At 33.2% G+C, this 26775-nt stretch overlaps 1 protein-coding gene across 2 annotated transcripts in view; it reads right to left on the bottom strand.

The window, feature by feature from the left end:
• Ypel (Yippee-like) overlaps nt 1–22682 on the bottom strand; it is a 247085-nt gene extending 224403 nt beyond the window's left edge. The window contains exon 1 of one of the 2 annotated variants that reach the window (XM_088234905.1): nt 22539–22682. In XM_088234905.1, the coding sequence (XP_088091031.1) occupies nt 22539–22550 (12 nt within the window). In that variant the 5' untranslated portion in view covers nt 22551–22682. The remainder of the gene's footprint in view (nt 1–22538) is intronic. The other variant, XM_088234909.1, reaches the window with a different exon arrangement.
• Between the last annotated feature and the right edge of the window lie 4093 nt (nt 22683–26775).

Below are 26775 nucleotides of genomic sequence, written 5' to 3'. Positions count from 1 at the left end.
GAGGTCTCGGGTTCATTCCCGACATGGTTGATATGAAATATTTATTTAAAGGGGTGTTTTCACACTGGAATATTTCATAGTCCCTGGACTAGTACCTTCATGTAACAAAAATGATCAAGATACGCTGCGATTGGTGTACCAATGCAGTGCCCTATGCACCATTAGGAGCGGAAAGGGAATGATGATGATTAATATTTTTTGGTGGAACTACATTTTAATTATAATAATAAATTACAATGACCTTTCACCAATAATTTTCACTAACAGACACAAGGCTTTTTATGCGTTAAAATTCAAAAGTTTGAAATATTCGCTATCCAAGGGCCTTTACTTATTGGATTTCCTTATATTTATTTATTTATTTTTTGTACATAATTTTATTTGTACATTGGCGGGCTTATTGCCAAATGGCAATTTCTTTCAACCAACCAAGTTTACATTAAGAAATAACTATACCCGGTTTAACTATTTATAACCGATATAAAAAATAGCTTACTTATAAAAATATTTATTACCTGGAATAACAATTCACAGGTTATTTCATGCTTAATTTTTTAAACAGTCAATACTGATATGTGCGCGTGCGCAGTAACTTTTATAACAACAACAAACAAGCGTCAAAGTAAAATCGACACTACTGTCAGTGTAATGGAGAACACGGAGAAAACCGTTAGAAAAATAACTCAAAATTGGGAAGAAGAGAACGTAAAAACGAGTTCTTTAGTTTATTCGCGTTTCTTTTTTTATCACAATTAATTAAAACATACAAACATATAACATTTCAGATATTAAAACAAATTATTGAAAATCACTTAAATCGCATTGAGAAGTTCGCAGGACTTCGAAATTGTTTCAAATTGAAAAATAATCTGATAAACTATCCATTTTGACTACCGAAAAATATGACTTTTGACAGATCGCGTGCTTATTTTTTTATTTTAAAGAAACAAACAGTCGACAGCGATATAGTAACATTAAAAAAAATACAGTTTAAAGACAGACCAGCAAAGTTTCTAAATAAGAATCATACATTTTATTAAATTGTGTCACAACAAAAGGGTGTGTTTATGTGTATTTGTATGAGAGTAAGTGTAGATGTGTGTTTATGTGTATTAGTGTAGGAGTAAGTGTTCAGGTGTGTGTAAGTGCGAGCATCATTAAATAGTAAGTGGGATCGTATCGCAGCCAGAAATGAGGAGTCTTAATTTAGCGTTATACCACATAATGTGCAGGTATAAGTTTCTATGGTCGCTATCCCAGATTTAAATCTAGTATAACTCTATGAAAGGTTTATAAGTAATTATTTTTGCTTTACCTATTTTTTTGCTATTTTGCTATTCTACCACTATTCTTAAGCTTAACTTTATACCCGATTTATAAGTAAGGTCCCAAGGCTGTATATACCAAGCCAAGACGACATGACACTATCTTAATCAACATATTCAACGCGAATTCAACCCTTACCTTATTGAGGGATAGTAATTTTGTGCCTTCATTCACGTACCTATCACCCAGATCATTATCTACATTCTATTATCTGAAGAAGCTCACCTGCCTTGCGTGTATAAAATATTAAAAGGCAAGTATAATGGGCGGGAGAGTTTTTTAAAAACAATTTAAATACCGGAATATAAAAATTGAAATCGATTACTTACCTAGTATAAAAAAAAATGTTACAACAGAGATGAAGAACATTTTATCGAAGGGAATATAGAAGTCGCATTTACAGTGCTTATGACCTGACATTGTGTAACATTCACCATTCTGCCAATATATTACTGTTCTTAATCTCTGTTGTTATTATTTTTATTATTATTATTATTGAGCTTTTCATATACAGGGTGTTCATTAAACCCTGTCACATCCGAAACCACGATAATCAGTATGAGCAAGAAGACATATTGGCACATGAAAATAAATTTTTAGAACGAATAAAATTTAAAAAAATATAATATTAGAAAAAGCTAATGGTTTCTGACTTCTGCAAGGGAGAAACAAGGAGATGGGGAGGGGAAGTCTGATAGGCCAAAAACGCGCGGACGCGCTCCCTTCGCTTCTCGTCTGCAGAAGTAAGCAACCATTTGTTTTGTTTAATTTTTTTTCTTTTTTCTTTGTTCTAAATATTTTTTTTAATTAATACACAAACTTCCCGAGAGCTACTAAGTAGCTAGTACTGGACTACGCGACTGACTACGACGGGCGTAAATTCTTTACTCTTTTCTTCATACGCAACAATGCGAAACATTGGTATACTGTGAGTATAATTTATCCCCGATTTCAGATGAAATGCTTTTTTGTGCCTAATAAGTACTTATTATTTAATAACAAATTATTTCAGTCGATACTTAAATGTGTAATGGAGGAATACTAAAAATCTAAGCCCAATATTTATTATATTTATAAAGATATTATAGTATTTGACGTAATGTGTACTAGCTACACATCACCGGAAAGGGAGGGTTAAAATCAATGTAACCGTGTAATATTTTAATATCTATCAAGAGGGTTGAATCCAGTTCTTGTCTACCACAATTTGGATAGACTCAAAATATTGTTGATAAAACCAGCTGGGCCAAGAAGTAAAAATTGTAAAATATTTTCATGCATTGCCTAGTATGTAGGTAAATTAATTCGGTCAGAATTGAACCCGGATCAATAAAGGTTTCAGGTCTTTAACTTTAAAAAGATCAACAGATAGAAGAATTGAAGGAATATAGATGTTCAAACATAAGCAGAATGGTGAATGTTCCACAGCGTGAAAAGTGGCAGGTCATAAACCCTGTAAATGCCTAGACTTCTATATTATCTTCTATAAAATGTTCTTAATCTCTGTTGTAATACATAGATAGTAATTTTTATTTATTTTTTGCTAGCATTAATTTTATTTAGTTGTATTTCATTTTATTAGTGCCTGTTTTTGTTATAAGAAATTGTATTTACCATCGTTAGAATGGACTGCAAAAGTCCGTCAAATAAATAAATAATATTTATAATTTCCAATGGGGTTGAATTCTATTCTTGTCTACAAAAATGTGAATAGACTCAAAATATTGTTGGTAAAAATGATACATTTATTTATAGTCTTAATTAGTTAATTATAATATTTTTAGCGGTGAATAAATCAATCCTATTCATTTCATTGCATTTATTTAATAATTATATTTCAATTGTAACTACGTGTGATTATACGTGTAAGAGGATGTGTGGGTGTTTAATTAGGTGTATGTGAGGATGTACATATGTGTGCGCTTGTCAATAAATGAAAAAAATATAGTACAGTGTCATTTATTATTGATGACACTACCGCGCGACTGCCCCCTATTTTAAGCCCACACTTAGAACCTTATGTTAAGACGACCTATCAAGTATGAAAATGTCCTGAAGGTGGTTAAGCACCAGGGCCGCGATTACAAAGGCTTTCTTTATCGGTACATACCGAGACGGTATACTTAACTTATGTTCCATCTCTGTCTACCTCGGTATGTTCTACCGACTTGCCATCTCAACTCCGACCAATGCATGGCCCTGAAAATTTAGTCCGCGTGCCTTACTTAATTAAAATTTAAAATAGTTCTCATTTATATTTTAAATACGCTTCTGTGATGAAAAGTGGCCACTTTAACGCGATTATAAACTCCAATAAATCCCAATTCAAGCAAAAAATGCTCGCTTAAACATAATTTTTAAATGATTCTTGACGATTGCCGAGACGGTATGCTTAACTTTTGCCTGTATTTATCTACCGAGCAATTACAAAGCCGGCTCTTTTAACGTCTAGATTCGTACACTTAGGAATATAGTAAAAAAGATGGAAAAAATATAATAACTATTTTTTTTTTATAATGGCAACATTTTTACGCCTTGATGCTCTTATATGTTCAAATAGCAGAATCTAGATACATTATCTATGCATCTAGCCCTTCGTTTTGAAAACTGACAGTTATGACAGAATTTAATTCAACTATAAAATTTACTCCTTTTCTCTCCAATTTGAAATAGGCTTTTAAGAAAAAAACTGGCCACCTCAGAACGATTAAAAAATCAAATAAATTGTAATTAAAGCAAAAACTGCTCGGCGGAACTAAATTTTTTGTTACATTTAATCAGTAGATACGTGTACCGTGAGGTATTAGACCCCTTCGGTACAAACCGATGTACCTACTTACCTCAAAACTTTAAGGTGGAGGGGGCGGTAGTATATCTTCGTAATTGCTTGGGATAATTTACCTTTAACTTTGACGTCATAAAAAAGGTTTGTAACTTTAGTGCGTAGATATGTGTCCTGTGGCGTACGCTTCCCATTGTTACATGTCGATGTACCTACTAAAAACTTCGAGGCGGGGGGTCGGTAGTGTATCTTCGTCATCGCTCGGGAGAATTTATCTTCAACTGTACCTCATGGTGAAGGCATCGTCTTAGTATGTAGGTCCTTAGCTTCCGTTCGAAAGATGTATTTTTTTAACATAAAACATACATAATGATATAGTATTACCTAATTAAATAATACGTTTATCAACAATATTTTGAGTTTGTCCAAAGTTATGTAGACGGAGTAGAGTTCACTTCCTAGGAAGTTAACAAGATTAACATATTACAACAGAAGATAAAAGTCTGAGAATTTACAGGGCTTATGAACTGTCATTGGCTAGTTTAAAAAGCCAATTTACACACTGTGTAACATTCGTCATTCTACCTATGTTTGAACAGCCATATTTCTTTAGTTTTCCTGATTTTACTGAAGTTAAAGAGCTGAACTGAAAAACAAACATTTAGATTATAAATTTAGGTAAAACGATTTAGATATTTCTCACATTTTTAGAACAAAGTTGAGCAAAAAAGAGCAACTGTGAGTCAACAGTACTTAAATACATGGCATAGAAACTTGTAGTCTATTTATCATTAAAACATAGTTTGTATTTCTCACGTGTGACGTGTAAGTATATCACGTTCGGTCAACTTGACAGAACAATCACCCGCTATAAGGTACACCTGAATAAAGTTAAACGATTGTAAATATAAATTCATAGTAGACGTACTGAAAACTTCCCTTCAAAACAGTATATCATTCGAAATGCACTTAGGTATAAACCACACTGACTTGTCAACATTTACACACGTTATTAGACCCAAGGAACTGGGAGTGAGAAGGCGCTTTGGAATCATTATGTCCCCAATACGACCTAGGCAAAGAACAAACAATGTCGTGAAATATTCATGACGGTTTGGAAAAGGGTATTTTAAATTAAGACACGCACTTCTGAATGAGATAAAAAACACTGAATTGTTTGTAATAGGTACAGTAAAGTTTTACTATAAGTATTACTAAAAAAATTGTATTGTATTTCAGGCTTTGGCGGTTATATACATTCGTTTACGAATTCGTATAATAGATTGTAATTTTAATAAGAAAACATGTAACATAAAAATAATATTGTGACTAAATCTTTCGAAATAAGATTGTATTTATGACTAAATTTGTCGGAAGGGCTAAGACTAAATATGTCGAGAGATTGTGAATGGTGACTAAATCTGAGAAGTTAACGAATAATCAATCAGCCGAGGTAGAGTGATGACTAAATCTTTCGAGGATTGCGACTAAATTAGTCGAAATAGATTGTGTGAGAAAAACTGCGTGGTGTGAGGATAGCGAATAATCAATCGGTCGGGGGAGGATTGACTAAATCGGCCTAGAGGGGATCGTAAGCAAATAAATTAAATAAAAAATGTTTATTATTATTTAAAGTATTAACTTTGTTGTCAAACATTTTACTAAATGTTATATAATATTTTTATAAGACCACTTACCGACTTTTCCATGTCTGCCATTTTTGAGACGTACCCGTCTCTTCGTCAGGACACCAATTAAACTAACATGCAAAATCCACTTTACACCATCACCATAGTTGTTACACAAAAATATAACTAATCAGTGCATGTGCTTATTAAAATGCATGTCATGTTGATTTAATATTTTTGTGCAACAGCTATGGTGAAGGTGTATAGTGGGTTTTGCATGTCGTTTCAATTGGTGTCCTGACGAGAGACGGGTACGTCTCTAAACAGGTAGACATAGAAAAGTCAGCAAGTGGTTATATGCAAATATTTAATAACATTAAGTAAAAAATATTTACTTTTTAAGTGGTTCGTTATTATATTTTTTTTTTTTTTTTTTTTTTTAATTATTTATTTATTAAGGAAATCATATAGTCTTTATATAAATACACGGTAATGAAGAACCATTTTTAAGAATTATGAATGCAGGAGAGGGGAAAAAACAATCAAATTCCAAAAAAAATAATATATGAAGATATAAATATCAAATAAAAAGTACATAAAAGGGAGAAGACTCCATATTACAGATAGCTCCAACTCTACTTTCCTCCCTCTCTCTCTCTGCTTCCATGAACATTTATATTTCTTAGTAAAAATTCACAACCAACAATAATTTATTAGATGCAGGTAGTAGATGTACATTGTACATATGAATAAGTAAAAATGAAGAGTTGAAATAAAAAGTTAAAATTAAAAATTAAAACTAAAAAGTTGAAATTAAAAATTGAAATTTAAAATTAATTGATGAAAGTTGAATGCTGTCGAAATGCGATCCCTCAGGCGAATGTGTCGTAAAACGATGTGGGATAGGTGCACAAATGTCGAGATCCGTGAAGTGTGTAAGGCTGAGACAAGCATTATTGACAGAATCAAGAAAGGGGTGCTGCGTTGATTTGGACATGTAGAGCGAATGGACAGCGAAAGAACGGCTAAAAGGATCTACGATGCAAAAAAAAATATAAATAAAAATAAAATGTCGATGGACGCAGAAAACGAGGAAAACCGAGAAATACATGGCACGATCAAGTCCTATCCTCTCTGCCTACCTCTACGGGGAAACGGCGTGATGGTTTGTTTGTTTGTTTGAAAAAGTTAAAATTGAAAGATTAAATTAAAAATTAAAATTAAAAGTTTAGCAGGAGATAAATTTAAAATGCCTTTAACAGATCTGATGAAAATATGGTATTTACAGTGTAATATGGTAATGGGAACTAACAGCGACTAAATTAATATCGAGACAGTATTGTAACTGAATCTATTGGAGAGGATAGCGACCAATCGATCGAGATAAACCAATGTCGAGAGGATTGTGACTTGTGACTACCTACATAAAAATAATAGTTATGTCGAGGGATGATTGTGTCTCTCTCGGACGCAGACGCAGGTATTCTGTAACATATCTTTTTTTCAGTTCAGGGCGATGATCTCAGTAAACGGTAGCTTACAATATGCCCATAGAATAATGAACATGTTATTGTACTGAGATAGTGAGAGCCAATGTAAACAATACTAAATAAATCTCATTCATATCTAATGTAGATACAGCATTGTTTTCCAATGATTAGGTAGACTTAAAAGGTATACGCAACATAAACGTTGTTTATACAAACATCGATTTCATATTCAATTGTATTCTTAGAAAATATGTAATGTCTTACGTGACACCAAAAACTGGCGCAAAATTGACAATTTTTACACTCAGTTACCGTGCATTCGAATATTTAATTCGTTGATGTGTTAGTGCCTGACGGTGAACGCAGTACACATACAATTTTTGCTTGTGTAATCAGGGTTGGGTGGGGAGAAAAGTGCCATTTTTTACATTGGATTAAATAATTCGACCCATGTGCGGAATGAGAAAGTTGAATGGGTATTAAAAATATTTTTATATATCGTATCATCAGCGCTATGGCTTTTTAAAATTGTGTATATTCTGAAATTAATCCGCGTGTGACGTCTTAAGTTCTCTTCAGCTTCTTCTCGGTCAGTTCTGCCGATTGTTCCGTTGACGGTAAGTAAACCGGAAATCTCTCCCAACTTTCGTGTCATTGGTTGATTCATATAAACTGGTGACGTCGTTCAAAGTAGTTCGTTTTTGTTAAAATATATTTAAATCATTTTTTTTCGTACATTTTCAAGAAACTTCGCTGTATAATTTGTTACTCTAATTTTTACCGCGCAAAATCATTTTTTGTATCAAATTTCCCGTAGGGCTGAAGATCCTTATTCTGAGTTTACCAAATTGTAATTACTTTATTGTAGCATAGTTTTTTTTTTTTAAAAGAATGAAATTACTCCCCGAGTTAAAATATTATTGTCATTTTTCTTCAAGAAGATTGACAATGCATACAAAAAAATAAGCAACTGGTGTTACGAACAAAAATAATGTTTTTATTTATAAAAATAAAAATAAAACTGTGATGTTGTCATCAAAATCACAATTTCGACAAACAAAAGTCGAGGGCCCCTTTCTACCGGCAAATTCTCGGAATAAGACCCAAAGCATGATATGTAAAAGTATTCTTCATCTTCTGCGCTGGAGGAACTGGAAGGTTTTCCTTTTTGGGGGATTTTTTTCTTCACGAGCGGATTCCCTGATCCTTTATTAGAAACATAAACGAAAGAATTTAAAAGTGAGAACAAATTTCTATACAGTCCACAATATTCCTTCTGTTATCAGTGTACAAAACCTAAAAGCTGAAAGAACACTCTCAATCTCACACACACGACAGGCGCTGCCGCCGTGGCACAGTTGGTTATACGGCCAACTGTGAAACTGGCATCGCAGGTTCGATTCCCGCCAGTTGTAAGAAATATCGACGAAAGATTTTTTCCTCAATTGATCTCGGTTTGGGAGGGTTATTTTACATAACTTCCTTCCATATTCTCTTTTCCCACATGCTGACAAGTCTTTAAAATAGCAGCTCAGTGGGTTATTTCTTTTCTTGTAAATTGACAAATTGTTAATCAATAAACAGACACAGGCTTTTCACTGAAATTACTATTTTTTTTTAAATAAATTATTTCATTTGATTTATTCGGGATTTTTGCAGCTATTACATAAAAACTAAGTAAATATATCAACAATACGAGAGCCAATTAGAAGAATCTAGTGTTAATCTAATAATCCATAATATATAAGAAAAGAGTTCACAAAATTGTATGTGTGCGACGCTTGTATTCATGTGTGTGTATATGAATATGTGAGAATGAATGTGTGAGGGTGCGTAAGTAAAAAAATGTAGTTTAAAACATGTATTTATATTGGAATGGGTATAGAAGAGAACTTGGTAAGAGGTTTAACTATAAAGAATTTTTTTTTTTTATAGATTATACCTACTTTCAAAACCTTTTAAAAAATATGCTTCTTAAGTAATGTTATGATGACAATGTCTTGATAGCATTTTTAAATAGTATACTAAGTTTCGAAACCTTATTCTGAAGAAAGCATTTTCATTAAAAACTTAATTCGTCCATACTGAATGAATAATGTGCAACGAGTCTCATATAATACGGTAGTTAACCACAAAATGCAGTGCATACGATATTTTCAGGTGGTGTAGTACCTAAACGCCTAGATGTTTACCTTTAGCTTGCTTGCGACTGCGGCCCCCCTGAGGATCCCGACCCACGGGTTAAAAAACACTGATCTAAAGTTCAGACATGAGTACCTTGTACCTACTCGAAACAAAAATTACACTCGTGTAAGTGTGGTCCTTTGTGTTGATGTATTTTTCGTTATCGATAAAAATGTAGATAAAGTATGTACATATTTTTGATAGACTGCGGTTCTTGGTCTGACGAGTTCTACAGAATACAGAACGGTAATAGCCGCGCTCGAGCGCTGAACTCGGCCAGAGGACGCTGATCCTGCATAGAGTTATATTTGGCTGGTGGCATGCATTATTCATTCAACCCACAATATACATTAGACAAAATCACTCCCAAATGAGTGACTGCATAAAAAATACATAACAAGATAATGATTTTGATTTAAAAAATTACGTACATTTGCGTCCGTGTATAATTTACCTTGGACAGCCCGGACTAATGTTTCTATAATCTGAAAATGAGGAATTTCAGTTTTTTTTTTAAATTTATTGATAGACTCAAAACCAAGCCAAAAAAATTGTTTTTATTTTTTTGTATCGTATTACACTATATTTTTTAAAGTTTTGTTATTTTGAAATTACTCCGCCTATGACGTCTCAAGTTCTCTACAGTGGTTTGTCCTGATTGGTGGGTTGGCTTTCCGGTAACCGGAAATGTATCACAACTCTCTTCATTGATTGATTTTGGAGAACTAGTGACATCGTTTAAGTAGTTCATTTTTTTAATTCATCATTTTCATAATTCATCATTTTTATAATTTTTTCATACGTTTTCAAGAAACTCTGCGAACAATTAAACGCTTTAATTCTTACGGCGTGTAAGAAACCATTTTTTTTATATCCAACTAGCGGACCCGACAGACGTTGTCCTGCCCGAACGTTGGCTTGCCTGCTATTAGTTTGGAAAAATACTTTTCATTGAGAAGTAGGTTCCTAGATGCTTGTTTGTGATTGAATTCCAAAACTAAAAATTGTTCATATTCAAATATTTAATTTAAGTAGGTACCTGGGTACTTGTTTATGGTTAAATCCAAAAGATAAGATAATTTTTTCCATTTTTTGTAAATGCATTTTCCTCGAATGCAATCCTGGTAGATTAATGAATAATACATTTATGCTCCTTACTTCTTTTTTACATATTAGATTGAAGATTTTAATATCTACGAGCACGCGCAGCGCAAATATCTACATTTCGCTGAAAACCACGCGTAAATCGGTTAAGCCGTTTAGGAGGAGTTCAGGGACATTCCACGTTCAGAATAATTATATATATAAAGATATTACTATATTATTTATGTCAAAGTGGCATTATGTATTCATTCGGTCGGGGCAAGTTCATAGGCATGGGTCGTTCCTGATTGTGTCGCTATAAACGGTGTCTCTGTCCCTAATAAATGTATATACAATGTTATTAATAAATAAAATAAAATAAATAAATAGTATATAATTATGGAAAACCAATAAACCTAGTCATTTACATTTACAAAAGGAAAACTGAACGAGCCAGCAAAAATCACTTGTTTAAAAAATAATAATATTTATAGTGAGGTTTTCTTTCTTAGTGTGGGTTAGCTGACTTTGGCGTACTACCGTTCATTTATGTTCCCACTTGGAATAAAGCATCTCTGCACGGATGAATGGCATCCCTGAAAAGGAACTGCACATAATACCTATATAATACATTATATTACAGCCAGTCTATGGATCTCCAGCATACATTACGAGGACGTATTTACCTACACTACCCTGCATCGCCATGTCACCTCCATACTTCACTCGAGTGATTGATTCCATGAACTATAAAGGCGACTGAGTCAACATAGACGAAAGGCGTCTTAGGTAAAGATATTTTATTTGATTTTGTAAGATACAAAAAAAAATTGAATGTGAAAATTTTATGAGTTTCGCATTATTTAATCTAAACCACTATTTTTCTTTCAAATAATAAAATATGTGGTATGTGCACTGAGGTATATTATATTGTATGTATATATACATTTTTTTTTCATTTATTATGGCTTTTACCATTCTTGGTAATACTAGCCAGAAACAAACAATATTTACAACTGTTAAATGGGAGCAAAACAATGTTACAGACAAGACAGAAAAATCAGATATACCGAAAACAACTTTAAAATACATAGAACACAATAGATCTTAAAATTAAAATAACAACAATAGGGAAATATCACATACTACGAATACCGATAAAAATATATTAAATGGATTTAGAATAATGAATTGTCTTTTCAAAATCAATATGGATATTGTGGAGAAATGTTTTCATACATAAATGTAAAAAAACAATTTTAATGAAAATACGTTGCTAGAAAAATGCGACGTGTTTGGCCTTGGTTGTATGATGTCAAGATTCTTGATATTGTTCTGAACAAATTTAGGTGTCCAAGAACAAATAAACATGAATCGTGACGTATTAGGGGCGTGGCCAGTGGAATGACCGTTTTTGCGGGAATTCAAAATTACAAATTTAAAAGTATATTTTATGCTACTAATAATAAGCAAAACAAATATTTACTGGGCAATATTTTATAGACCTTTATTACTTTAAAGATGTAAATAAAAAAAAAACGTGATATTTCCCAATTGGAAATAAAACAAAAATCGCAATAATAATATGCATTATTAAGAAAAACGCCAAAAAATAGAGATGATGCTTCATATAACAAAATTTTGAAATTATGATCTGAAAAATGAGCGTTGTGGCGTGAACATTGCCGCTCAAAACGCATAGTAGAGTAAAAATGACCAACAATCTATGCCAGTTTACTGTGAACTTAAAGCTGTAAGTCGCGCCTTTTTACGCTGCTTCACGTTCACCGGCTGCAAGTTAGGTTCCGGAACTTAGGCTGGATGGAACACACGGCGGGTGCTTAGTACTGCATCAAGTGTATGCATATATCTCAATGGATGTGTGCAGCAAAGATTTTAGAATTCCCAAATTGTCAACCGATAATTAAGGTATCCAAATATCGCAGATGCAGGAGTGGGACGTATGCCTCATATTGTGATTGATGGAGAAAAATTTATTGTATCGACTTATTAAATAAAAATATGGATATAAAAGGACCAATGTCAGATTTCATTTTTAACTTACTATCATTTTATAGAGGGCCGATGCCAATAATATTTTAAACATATTTAATTATTTTATATACATCTGTGGTAATCGTTTCAAACACGTCAAACAGATCATTATAACGCCACAAATAGCCGAAAAATTACTCTCCTGTAATATTACGATTTCTGACATTGACCCTTTTAAATCCAAGCCACAGAAATATCAGATGGGGAAAAAAAAATTTTAAGAACCTGCTGACGAACTATTGCATGCACGCAATGAGGAAGTTCAGCATTTATGGAAATTGGATATTAAAAATGTATTCTTACTGAAACTGTATGAAACAAAAAATATAAATAAATTTAATAAAATGAACTACTTTGAACGACGGCACTAGTTCTTCCGAATTAACCAATAATAAGAGAGTTGTTTTATATTTCCGGTTTAGGGTAAATCAACTGACCAATCAGCAAAACTCGTCGAGAAGTATAAGAGAACTTGAGACGCGGAGAAATTTCAGAAATACAAAACTTAAAAAAATCATAACGCTGATAATACGACTCATAAAATATTATTTTTTTGGTTTAATTAGTTTAATAATCTATTAACTGTTAAAAATTAATAAATAAAAAAACACAGAACTTCCTTATTCGGCCGGACTTTAATTATAAGATTATTTGTTAATAATATTTAGATAAATAAACTGCTTATACGAGTAGATACGCTCGATTTTTGAAGAGATCGCCAAATTAATGTCGACAAATTGAATATCGACTGAGAAATCTTGTGAGTTTCTACTAGATTTTCCCGATTTTTAACGATTGTCATTTCATCGCTTCAGTTCGTTTTTATCCAACAGACCAATACACGAATCTACAGAAATAGAGCTTTAAAGTTTTTTTTAATGAAATAAGCGTAAATAATGATCACAACTAATTACAAAATTCGTTTGAAAAGCCCATTAATTAATTTAAAAAATACATTTTTTAGATTTGAAGTTTTTAAAAAAAGGCTTTCTCAGAACTCCTGTACACTTAATTCGATTTCGTTAAAAATTGTCTGTTGGACAAAAACGAAAAACGATTTGTCGCCGACACGCACATTAGGGTGGGCCGATATTTTTTTTTCCGAATTTAGAAATGAAAGGGGTCTAAAAAGATGCCTTTTGGATTAATCCGAATGCAAAAAATATTTTTAAAAATATTCGATACTACTTTTGGCCCTCTACCAAAGCTTGAAGTTTCCGAAAAAGTCGATTTTTTGCTCTAAGCCGGCTGTCATTTCGAATTTGAGTAAGTAAATCAGTCCAATTATATTTTATAATGTGCGTTAAATCTTATTAAATAAGCATCTAAGGGCGTGAGTTGCACTTTGTTACGTAATAAATGGGTAGCATTGTTTTAATCGGCCATTGTTTTCGTCAATATTAGTCAGGCGCTCGACGGAATCAGTTCCGCGGAGTGTAAACTTTTTGCATTTCGGTAGTTTTTAAAGCGTGTTCGAATTTGTAATGTAATTAAGTTATTTTTTTACTGACAAAAAATAATTTTATCAATATAGATAATTAACAAAATGTTCAGACAGTGATAAACTTCAAACCTCGGTTGAGGGCCAAAAGTAGTATGGAATATTTTTTTAAATAATTTTTACGTTCAATGTGATTTAAAATGCAACTTTTTAGACCCCTTTCACTTTGATGTCTAAAAAAATAAAAAACCTCATACATAATCGGGCCACTCTAACGCACATGTAGCCAATTATACACTCGACATTTGACAGTCGTTACGTGTATCGAGTGTGTTCTTACGTAGCTTTATACTATATTCTTTTATACTGATTTTGAAAACGTGAATAATTAGGAAAATTTGTAGGCATCAATGCAAAATCATGCATTCGCATCCGGATCTTTGACCCAAAAACCGCAATGCTTGTTTCATCTTGTACATTTTATGTTGTGTCTGGTCAACGACCCGACATAATACTATTGTACGTGTGCGGTGAAGCTCACAATTGTATTTGTATATACATTTGCCAGAAATAAATAAATACGCTCTAACATTTAGGTTCCCAAACTTATTTAACCCACGAACTCATTTCAGACCGCTTATTACTTACCCAAGCATTTATCAAAATAAAATAATGAAATATACTTACATTGCATATTCGGTAAGTGAAATATCATATAAAATGTAGAATAAAATTGATTTCTAATGCGAAGATGTGCCTGGTGTAGCGCCCCCTAAAGCCAACATTACCCCCTTTTCCCACCCCCCCAACAGTAACCCAAAGGGGTCCGATGGAGCCACTTTAGGAACCTACGCGGAACATTTATATTTTAAGGGTACATTATACTCACACAAGCTTATTATGAAGTAAAAACTGCACAGAAAGTAAAGTCTTACGAAAAAAGGTGTAATTGTTAATTCCGAAATCAGTAGATAGAAAATCATAATATTATATTTGACAAATATTTTCAACAGAGATAGAGAACCTGTTTAAGAAAGGAAAATGGAAGTCTAGACAATGAGGAACTTAAGCCCTACGGGAAATCGAATATAAAAAATGTTTAATAATAAATAAGCCTTGTAAATGCCTATACTTTCGCATTACCATTTCTAATTTTATGTACATATATTTTTATACTATTACTTTTACTGAAATTCTAACCTCCAACGTGCCCGTTATTTTAACTTGAAATAAACACTTAAGGGTCAGATATTAGGAACCTTACTTCGCATCGTTCCAACAGAAGCAATATTAAGTTCAAATAAAAATAAAGTTAAAATAAACCAAAGTAGGGATCAAAATGCCGAACACTCATCTAGTGGAACGGAAGGCCTGTTGACTGCTGCCAACAGGCCGGCTTCTCCTGAAGTGTTTTAAGTGGTTCCCTCTCCACGTGAGCAAATGCTGAGAAGTTCCCGATTAGCCCACATTAGCATATCCCTCCTGGTCCCAATAGTTTAGATAAATTTAACGATATTTAATTGCAGAAAAATCCACTTTTTTAAATATAAACTTGTATATTATAAGCAAGGTAAATAATAAAGCAACTCCAATATAAAAATAAAATATTAAGTTCAAGAATGAACATATTAAGTTCTCCAAAAGGAAAGCCATTTTCGGGAGAAGTGTACAAGTTTGGATTTGTCTAAGGGAAGAGACCATTGCAGGAAACTGCTGCGAGACATTGCATAGATTTATATACTATTGAGCGTGTTGCCAAGATGTTTATTACAATTTATGTTTATGTAGTAAATTTTATTTTTAGTATTCTTTGATAATATGCATGTTTCCACTTTCCATTACGTCGTATCCCAACTCAACACAGGGCTCATGGCCTCATCGTTTTTTTTATTTTTATAAAATGGCGTTACATATTAAATTTAATGCATTTGCCAATGTCAAGTTGAAGCCTCATAGAGTTAGGGATATGTTTTTTTAAAAATAATATGTATCTTTATACGAATCAATAAATTATTGATGATTGAACTATTAATTACGGATAGTTAGATAAATATATGGTCAGTGATTGAAATCCAAAACAGTTTTTTTTTTAATCCCATGAGAAAAAATGCAGGAACTTACGTACACGCGAAAATCCCTTTCTGCTATGCTCAATGCGCCTATTACATACATTTTATCAAAAAATCCTTCCATAATCCCAGATAAGATAAGTTAAATAACACTCTAAGTATATTAAAACCACATCAAAGTAATTAAATTTTTACTGTAATAAAATCAACCTTTGGGAATATTTCGAAACGCTGGAGTCGTCTGTCTCCATAGAAATTTATATTGACACGGCCGTCGGCAGCGCACTGAAATGATTAAAACGATATATTAATTTATTTGTCAGTTCGGAGAAGTACTTTAAGCTGGAAGCGCGTCGGTTAGATTATAATTTTTTTTTAAAGAAAATCAGTTACATTGTAAAAAATATATATATAAGGCGGGATGTAGGACTGTGTAAGTACATTAAATATCTAGCGTCCGCGGCTCGCTAGTTTGTGTCTTGGGCCTTAACAGGAAAACGAATCATTATAAATTAAAAGTAAGACAAATCTTAATTTTGGCAACACTAATTACTTATGTACCCATGCCTTTTATAATGCTTTGGACCGTATCCAGAGAAACGGCAATTTCGTTTGCATGCAATAATGCCGATATTTTCGGTAAAGTATTATTGTTCTAAATTATAATTCTTTTCATACTGTTTCTTTTTATTTTCATATTTCTTGTCTGGCCCTTTTCATCCACGTTTTTTTAATAGATAAAGAAGCAAAAAAAATACGATGGTAACAGAATTGTTATTTTTTTCTTTGCGCCGTTGGATAAATTTTCTACGTTGATTTAAAATAGACATACGTATTTCGAATTACCTAAAAGAGGAGACGTTTTGCGCCTTACGTGACAAACGGCACGTATAACCGCGCCATACTTGTACGCAATAGTTGTTAGAAGCGCACTCGGCGGGCATGTTGTCTGACGTCAAAGTGACGTGACGCCAATTGCGAGCCGTTTTGAATGTGTTACTAATTTTTAAACCAGAAAATCATAAATAAAAATTTGTTTTCTATGCATTGATGATTGTATCTTTAGAATCGTAACCCGCTTTAAATATTACAGTATATTTACAACGTTATTCCCGATTTGAGAAAATAGCTTATTCTTTTCTTTATATTTTCTGTTTAGTTTCTAGGTCTCTTTCTTTGCTTCTTAATTAATTTAGTCTAAAAATCCTTTTAAGCGAATAGATTCGAAATTAAAATACATGAAATAAGACACCTTTCCAAAAAAAACTACTTTTAAAAGTATCGATTTTGTATGTATGTAGGACACGCCAGTTGCTAACATGAACGCAGTTGGGTTTTCATGCGAACTATTTTCACATTATTCGATCCCAGTAAATAAATCACGAGCGATTGAATATTTTAGTACTCGTGTAGAGTGTAGAGTGTAGACTGTAGACCTGCGAACCGGGACAGAATCAGGTCAATTTGGTAAATCCAAAATAAACTTGCATATTATCAAATGGTTAGCTCGCGTCAAGCGGCTGTACCACAGATGTGGAATGAGGTAATGCCACTCTGGGCCTCGATTATGATGGGAAGATAAAGACGGCATACATTCACCTTGACGGTATAGTTGAAGATAAATTCCCTCCAGCGATTATAAAGATATACTACCAACCCCCCCCCCCCCCCACCTTTAAGTATATCGATATGAATCAAGGGGAAGCGTACGTCACGGTACACATATCTACGCTCTAAAATGACATAGCTTCAGTATGACGTCATAGTAGAAGATAAAAGTCTCCCGACCGACTACAAAGGTATGGTACCGATACCCCCACTATCAAGTTTTGGTGCAAGTACATCATTTTATACCGACGAGTCTAGAACCCCTCGATACGTTTATCTACGCATTAAAAGTGTCAAAAAAAATTCAAATTCAAAAAGTCAAAGATTCATTAAAAAAAATAATTGTTTTGAGGCTGGCACTTTTTTTCTTAAAAGCCTATTGAAAATATGAGAGAGGAATAAGTCAGTTTTGAAGTCGAATTAAATTCTGACATAACTGTCACTTTAATAAACCGAACTCCTAGATGTGGAAAAAATGTCGCTAGGTTCTCTCCTATTAACAAATAAGAGTATCTAGGCGTCAGACACAGATTATATGCGTCAGAAAGTTACCACTCTAAAAAAATAATTTAGTTATTATATTTTTTTTCCATCTGTTTTACTATTTTTCCGAGTGTATGTATCGAGGCGTTATAGAACCCGGCTTTATAGTCGATCGGTACAGATCGGTAGATACATACAGACGATCGTTGAGCGTACCGTCTAGGTGATTTCCAAAAGTCATGCAAAATTCATGTTCAAGCGAGCATCTTTTTATTACAGAAGCCTATTTAAAATAAAAATGAGAACTATTTTAAATGTTAATGCCGTAAGGAACGCGGACTAATTGTTTGCGATCATTCCATTGGCTTGTTTCGATCATATGATATCGATATGACAAGTAGGTAGAACATACCGAGGTAAGATACAGATAGTACATAAGTTAAGTATACCGTCTCGATATATACAGATGAAGATAGCGTTCATAATCGAGGCACTGGTAGCACTGACGTATAGTAAACAAACGTGTTCTTGCTTTACTAGCTGCATCGCAGATTTCGCAAACATTGCGTTGCCCTCAACAATTCGAAATAAAATTACAGCAAATCAGGATACACATGAAAACATTCGTGTGAGAAAGAGATACACGTATTTTCTCAATTTACATTTCTTTGTAACTCGTTACAATAGCAAAGACACTAGATGTCAGCGCATTATTTATGTTCTTAAAAATTGGGGGAAGCATACTTTAAAATATTACTTATTATCTACATTTTCAATAAATTGGTTTGTATTTACGATTAAAACGATGTATTATGTTCCGTTTTTCACGATTTATCAGACCTATTTGCCACATTTACAGTGCAATCAAATCATTTTCTCATAACAAACGACATTTTTCTGCGTAACGTTACGTCTTATCACGATAAAAATCCGTTAAAGAATGAAGGCAAATAATGCGACTACCCAAAAATTGAAATTCGGGCTTGTATCCATTTAATTATACGTCATTAAATTTAGGTATATTTAATATCTACTATGAGCAATTTCAAATGTAGACAAACATAAAAAAATATACATTTATAGCAATAACCCAGTTTGTCATCAATGTAAGTAGGTCCTGTGTGTATATTTTTATAGCCACCTACAAATTCGCAGTAAACATTTTTCCTAAAGGCGCACCTGAAAAATTATTCGCGGTAAAATAATATGTTTACCTGAGCAGGGTTGGAAGTTGAAATGTATCTTCCATTTTATCTACAAAGTAAAATAAAGTTTTCTGTATGAAAAATAGAATATGTTTACAATTTTTTTCTAAACATGTTTAATTACCAGTTACCGACGAAGATACTTTGGATTTTCATACGAATATACACACTTTCGTACATAAATATCGATATTACTTTCGGAACTTACTCTTTCATACCAATAACCATAGAACTAACTATGGTTTTCATTCCCCTATGCCCAGAATTCTTAGGTCTGCCAACAAACATACCAGACTTGATTTCTTTGATGCTGTCTTCTTTCATACGATCACTGAATCAAATTCAATTATTAACACCTCTCTCCAGCTTCCACTCTCACCAAGTCTACTAAATACAATTGTCTTTCTATTTTCTTTTGTAATAATTTCCATGTTTTTTTTTTTTTAGTTTTATTTGTTTATTTTTCCAAGCATATGTTTACATAGAATTTTAATAACAAAAATACACTTTAAAAAATACATCTTAAAATTAATTTTTAGCATAAATTGGAAAAAATGCCCACAAAGACTTCAGCGTCTGAAAATGACCATGAAAAGAAAAGAAAAACAAAATTAACATATGCTGATATTATGAAAACAGGATTTATTTGCAGTATGCATATAAATATGTCCTAAAAATGCCCATTGGGCATTTACATAAATAAATATTCGTTTATACTGTCTGAGTGTATACCGATGAAGATAGCCGTTCATAATCGCGGACCTGGTACTCTGAACGGTTTTATAGCGCGTATTTACGTACTAAATACGCGCTGTAAAAGCGTTCAGAATAGTAGCCTAGAAAATGTTTCGTAAAACACAACTATTCGTTATTCGTAGTGAAATTAAAAGATTTTACAGAACACAATGAAAACATTGAAAACTTAAATCATATTGATCTGTGTTATGTGCCTTTTAAAGTAAAAAAAAATACTTAACGCTTTTTATTGAATTAATAATATTATGATACAGTGGTAAATATATTAGGTTTAAACTTTGTATCACGTCAAAGTGTTAATTATTAACCGAATCGCGTCCGAATAAATGCTTACTTGAGTCAAAATTGTCAGAAAAGGGATGAACATGTGTATTACTTTTTGGGGCGTGTACAAAATAAGAAGTACACAATTAATTAATAATTTCAATTAATACATACAACCACAAAATAGAGTAATAAAATACAACAATTAGGTTTCCTACCAACAATTAGGTTTCCTACCAACAATTAGGAGTCGGCATTGCTCGAGATTTTCAATTTAAAATCATTGAAGCATTTTTAATTTGAATTAAATAACGAATGAACCATTATTTCTCGTACTATATAATGGTATTTAATAAATTTTAGCATCTTTTTTTTAATTTTCAATAATCTTTGAATTTTTAGTAATTCATTACGTTTATTGTTATTGTCAACCAATATTAAACTCGTAAAAATAACTGGAAATCAAAATTGAACGTGCACCGCAAATGTATTGAAGAGAAATAAAATGAAAGTATAAAAATATATTTATCATTTAAATATTATACTGTAATTATTTATAGTATGATTGTCTAATATCTACTTTGCCACTCCGAGCATAAAATTGACGAGAGAAACTCAAATCGTCACTTGGACAAGGTTGCAATGAATGGACAAAGTTACTATTCAACAATATTTTGAGTATGTCCAAATGCTTGCAGACTGGCTGGATTTTCTCCCTGGGGAGTGAGTTCATATTTAAATTCGTTGCAAAAAAAGGGAAAACATTTTTGAGAAGGGAATATGGAAGTCTAGGCATTTACAGGGTTTATGACCTGTCATTGGCTGGTTTGAGTGGCCACTTTACACACTGTGTAACATTCACCATTTTGCCTTTGTTTGTAACTCTTCCATCTGTTGACTTTTGTGAAGTACGAGAGCTGAAACCTTGAAAGAAATCGTGTTTATTGCGAACAGTTTGTGGTGACTATGTTATTATTATTATTATGGATAACTTATAAGGCGCCATTTAAGTCATGTAAATAATTCTACAGATAAATTAATTTAGTTTCAACTTAAAATGTCTAATTTAAGTGAAACAATGTTCCTACGAGATAATCACCCATTTCACACATATCGTCCAAATTCACACGGCACGGTAAAATTACGGTGGATTGACGTTTATATTATCTTGTTTTTTTGTTTATTTATTCAGCGGCTATCTACTCTTAGGTCAAAATCACGCAAAAGGAAATCTAGTGGAGATATGTAGGCATCATGGTGTGTGGTGTGTACCGGTTAGTGCATTTTACTGCAATTAAATAAATAGATATCAAAATATATATTACAATAAGTCGGTAGTTAGGTGGGAGAAGGGACCATCTGTATTTTTCAGAATTTTTAGTTTTCAACAGTTTTAATAAATATTGCGGTAATAATACATATAAAAAAATGGACATCACTAGTAAAAAGGGTACTTAGTTAATTATTGAAAACTGAACAAATCACTAAAATATTGTAGTTTGTAGATTGAATCCAGGTATTATTTCAGCTCTCCTGAACATTAAAAAAAATACAGATCGTCTATTCTGCCGAAGTGTCAATTCACCCCAAGTTCTTTTATCGTACCGTGTGTTTTTACGGTCGTGTGAAATGGGCCTGTGGAGAATGGAGTCTTCGCGAACTCGCGCGTTATCACTTTCTACGCAACCGTAAGAAAGAGATGGAGGATGTGAACGTAGCTCTGCTACTATTGCGCAAGACCCCACCGAAACCAAACTTATAAACAGCTGACTTCCATAACAAAGAATTTCACAACTGACATAGGTACAAGAGACGCAAATTCATTTATGGGATTATTAGCAAAACATGAAACGTCACAAATATCCGTAAATATTCATGTCCACATGTACGTTGATATACACTGAGCAATAATCGGCGTAACTAATACGACGCCAGCGTGTTTAGATAACATCTGAACCACCTAAGGTCATGACATATTGACCAAATATTGATTATTCTCTTTAAAATATAGTCCATATTTCATAATAATAATTAATATTACTCGAAAAGTCAGTGCAGGAAGGCACTTGAGTTGAAGTACGAAATTAAATGAAGATGTTATTTCTTTGTTTTACGACTGTGGCGGGATGGAATATCTTAGTGCGCTATTGGTATGCTATCTTACCTTACTACGCATCCATCTCCGACATTGTAGAATGAATCACTGTCAGCTATCAAAGATGAACAGTTTGACAATAATCACTCGCAATTAGGTGCACAAAAAGGATTTTGTTAACGATGAACCACTACGCACATACCGTGAACGACACTTCGATTTTATTTCGTTCTGTTATGTACCTTCAGGCAGTTGCTATGGTATACTTGTTCAATAACCGGGTGTACGTACGGAACATGTCAATTTTCTCCGATCTATGTTTGTTAGAGCCGTGATTTGTTTAATCCGTTTAGAAGAGTTTATTGAAACACTGATTTGTGTATTTTAATACATTAATTTCCATTAATGTGGTATGTAAACATTGTTCAAGTATGTGCCAATTCTAGATGACATACAAGTCAAATTCTTTACTGCGCGTATTGGTCGCGCCGGCTCACACTGAAAGCGTCTGAAGAAATAAAACACTTACGTTCACACTGTTTCAACATTATTTTGACAATCGAGGAATTAATATTTTGGAATATAATGTGTTTGTTTTTGTCCTTTCTATTTTTGGTATGTTATGCGTCGATGCGTTTTGGTATACTATCACAGAACAAATAGGTTAATTTAATGTTCATGTTTCAGGACAGTGAAATAAATATTCTTACTGTTCATTATTTTTATATTATCGGTAGGTATACCGGTATACCTAGGAATATGCTTACCCACCTTACCATAATCTATAATATTATTCTTTCATTCAGAGCCCGTCCCGCGCCATCTGTCGTATCTGTGGCACACGAATAATGCAAAAGGTCCATTTTTGTATGGTTTCTTCCAATACAAACTGTATCTGCTTACACAGGGCGAATTGCTATCCCTGTAAGCTAAAGCTGTAAAAAAGATAGTCAAATAAACGATAAAATTAAAAAGTTTAAAACTTGAATTTAATATTTCGAAAGATGTGTTAACGCTTTTTACTTAATACCCTGTTGCACGTGCAATGCAGCGAGAGATAAATAATAATTAATATTATTCATTAATATTGTTTTGTAAAACGAGTTATGAGAATATTTTCAATTTTCTTTAAATTCATTATTAGATTTTCGATTATTACTGAAAAAAAAATAATGACTCCGACAGTGTTTTTATAAATGCCAATAAATTTAATTATTTTTGCATTCCAAGAATAATTTAGTTGTATCCTAAATTACATAACAGATATGTCTTTTATTATTGTCATTGTAATGCATAACTTATTTAGCACCAAAGTTCAAGAATATTGATTTTAATTTGTATTATTTATTTATTTATTAACGCCTAAAGGGCTTTTACACATACAGAGGTTATAAACAATTTACAAATATAAAAATACAATTTAAAATGAAAAAATGTGTGTCAAAAACGAATAAAAATACTAGAAACGCAATTTTTTTCCCAAAAAATTTTAAGAATAATAATTGGTTTTTGAAGTTTTGATAAAGTTATAGCAAATACATCTATATTTTGGTCATCGGTGTGTTTGTTCCAGAGAGAGTTAATTCTCGAATTGTGGACAACTAATATAGTGCATCTGAAATCCTAATTAACCAAGATCCTAAGACCAGATCAACTGGGGCCGTTGGACCAAATTAATAAGACCATAAGGACAGATTCATTAAGGCCTGCTGGGCCAAATCATTCAGACCCTAAGGGCCGAATTTACTACCATGTAACAGTCAGCTATAGCTGACTGTATTATTTTTTTTACTTATTGATTATCATACTTCTCGCTGGAACTAACTTTTTTCCGAACTTGATTTTTTTTTTAAATTTTGTGTGGCTGGGACAAAATGCCAAATTGGCCGGGACCAATAGGCTTACCTAGGAACCAAGGTAATCATGGGTATGGTGTAAGAAACCTAAATATTATGTACAGTATCAGTATCAGTAGATCAGCTAATTTGTTCCTCATAACCCAGAAGCCTTAGGAATACATATTGAAAGTCTCTCTTCAGTAAAGCCACTGCTTGTTGAATACGGCTTCTGGGTGGTTGAATTGAAATGTATTTCTTATTTTGTACATAGGAAAGTTTAGCGATTATTCACTAGATAATTATATATATTTTTTATAATACCTATTTGACTAAATAATATATACAGTGACTTGTTTCAAATAAGGATTCAAATCTGAAATATTGCTTACACGAGGACAATACAATAGAAAGGACTATTGCCTTGTCCCATCTCAGTGAATATCCTTGACCGTGGAGGACAAGACGCTGGGACAATACAAAAATTCAGCCATAGTTCACATATGAGATACGAGTACTGTGAAATTGAATACACAATGACGTTCGTTACAAGCCACTAATGAATACAGGGTTCAAACTGTCAGTAAGGTCGCAGTGAGTCACATCTTGCTGGAAGTTGTAATTCTATAAAATGCTGCGAATACCCAGTTCCATTCCACGAGCAGCACTACTGACTAGTCCTACTCATTAGCGCCCACGTCGCAAACCCTGGGCAATGGGATCACACTCATAATGATATGATCACAGCAGATAACAAGATGATGAAAGGCGAGTTTCTGGAGCCTCCAAATCAGAACCAATCAGCTAAAGGAACGTAACCCCGACAGAAAAATCTACCAGAGAAGGCAACGGGAAACCACTCCGGTCATCTTTTCCCAGGAATCACTAGAGCGAGTACATCCAATGAGAAGTTGTCCTGGCTGCGGAATATAAGAGTAGCGTAGGACCGAGATGCTTCCGCTGTAGTGATAGCCAACCTGTAGGACCTGACACGGCTCCATAAAAAGAAATAATTAATACACGACAAGGTTTGTTGTCGCGGGAGCGACATGCACACATCTAGCAAGTTGCTATTGTCCTATGGTAATGACCGTGCACGTTTACACAAGGACAATGGGGGCGAGCGCCGTGCTGGGAGTAATTATTGTCCTGAGGAGATAGCCTGCCCGTCTATCTGTGCAACAATGTTCTGTCCTACAAATTGCTGCTGACACATGGACAATAGATCGAATCCGGGGACAGAAAAATATTGTATTGTCCTCGTGTATACGCTACTTTAGTTATATAAAAAATAGTTTGAACCACAAACTCCAAATTGTCACAGGTATGAATTACGGGTGTATTCATAATATTTATGTCTAAGGGCTAGTTAAAAATAATCGTTACGTTTTCGTGAAAAAGGCTGCTTTGGCTAACTTTTCATAATACAACCCATTTTACCTTGATGAAAACATAACTATTATTAGTTTTAAATGAAACTGACCTAAAACAAGTTGGTCTCAGTTCTTTAGAAGTGTTATCGTACCAGAACACCCACACCTGAAATTCGTTCACTTTACTCATTTTTAAAACTTGTATTTTTGATGTTATTTATAATTACGTTAAAAATCTAAAGATACTAATTTTATTAGATTATTTTAATTCCCTTACCATCATCAAAAACCAGGACGCAAGGTTTTAGCTCACCTAAATCGTCAAGAGTCACACCGGCTTTTTGAGGTACCTAAACTCTAACTAGTATTTTAAACATTCAGGGATCTACAGGTCTCCATGCGATGATAAAACTCCTTAATACATTCCACACCTGTTGATGCATTAGCGCCTTAATATAACCGGAGCCACAATGCAGAAGCGTAGATGAAATAAGGCACATCCATTTTAAAAACTTATCACAAGAAGTAATCTTACACAGCAAAAATAAATCAATAGAAAACTAAAATGCCATAAGTTCTCCAAATGAACCAGGAGATGATGTCAACGATTTGATAATGTTCGGAATTTTGTAAATTTTACACTACCAAATGGTAGTAATTTACAGAATATACATGTAACGCATGTCACAGTTTGACCAAATTAGACTTACTGACATCTAAGGTCATCGGAAGACTCAACTGTATGTCAGTGTTTTTCAACCTTTTTGAACACCCGACACCCTTACGGATAGAAAAAAGTTGGCACAACACCCCTCCAACTATTTTTCAACTTTTGCTTCCCTCGAGGAGTCAGGAGGTGGGGAGGGGTTGGGAATAGGGACAAATCTTAAAATATCTGACCGCCAAAGATGCCAATTTTTCATCCCTTACTTTTGACTTTTGCCTTGCTTGTGCCTGAGATAGTAAAAACTCAATTCACATGAAACAGTAAAACCATGGGTTAAGAAAGATTTTATGAATATGTTTCAAGCACTGCATAAATACGCCCATTGCATTATTGAAAATGTTTTTTTTAATATAATACTGCCTTGTTTGTGT

The sequence above is a fragment of the Micrasema longulum genome, unplaced genomic scaffold (assembly GCF_059751315.1).
Source record: "Micrasema longulum isolate JH-2025_06_02 unplaced genomic scaffold, ASM5975131v1 h1tg001298l, whole genome shotgun sequence".
In the NCBI taxonomy this organism is placed as follows: Eukaryota; Metazoa; Arthropoda; class Insecta; order Trichoptera; family Brachycentridae; genus Micrasema; species Micrasema longulum.
The sequence above is the reverse complement of the archived record's forward strand: the minus strand, read 5'-3'. Positions and strand labels throughout refer to the sequence as shown.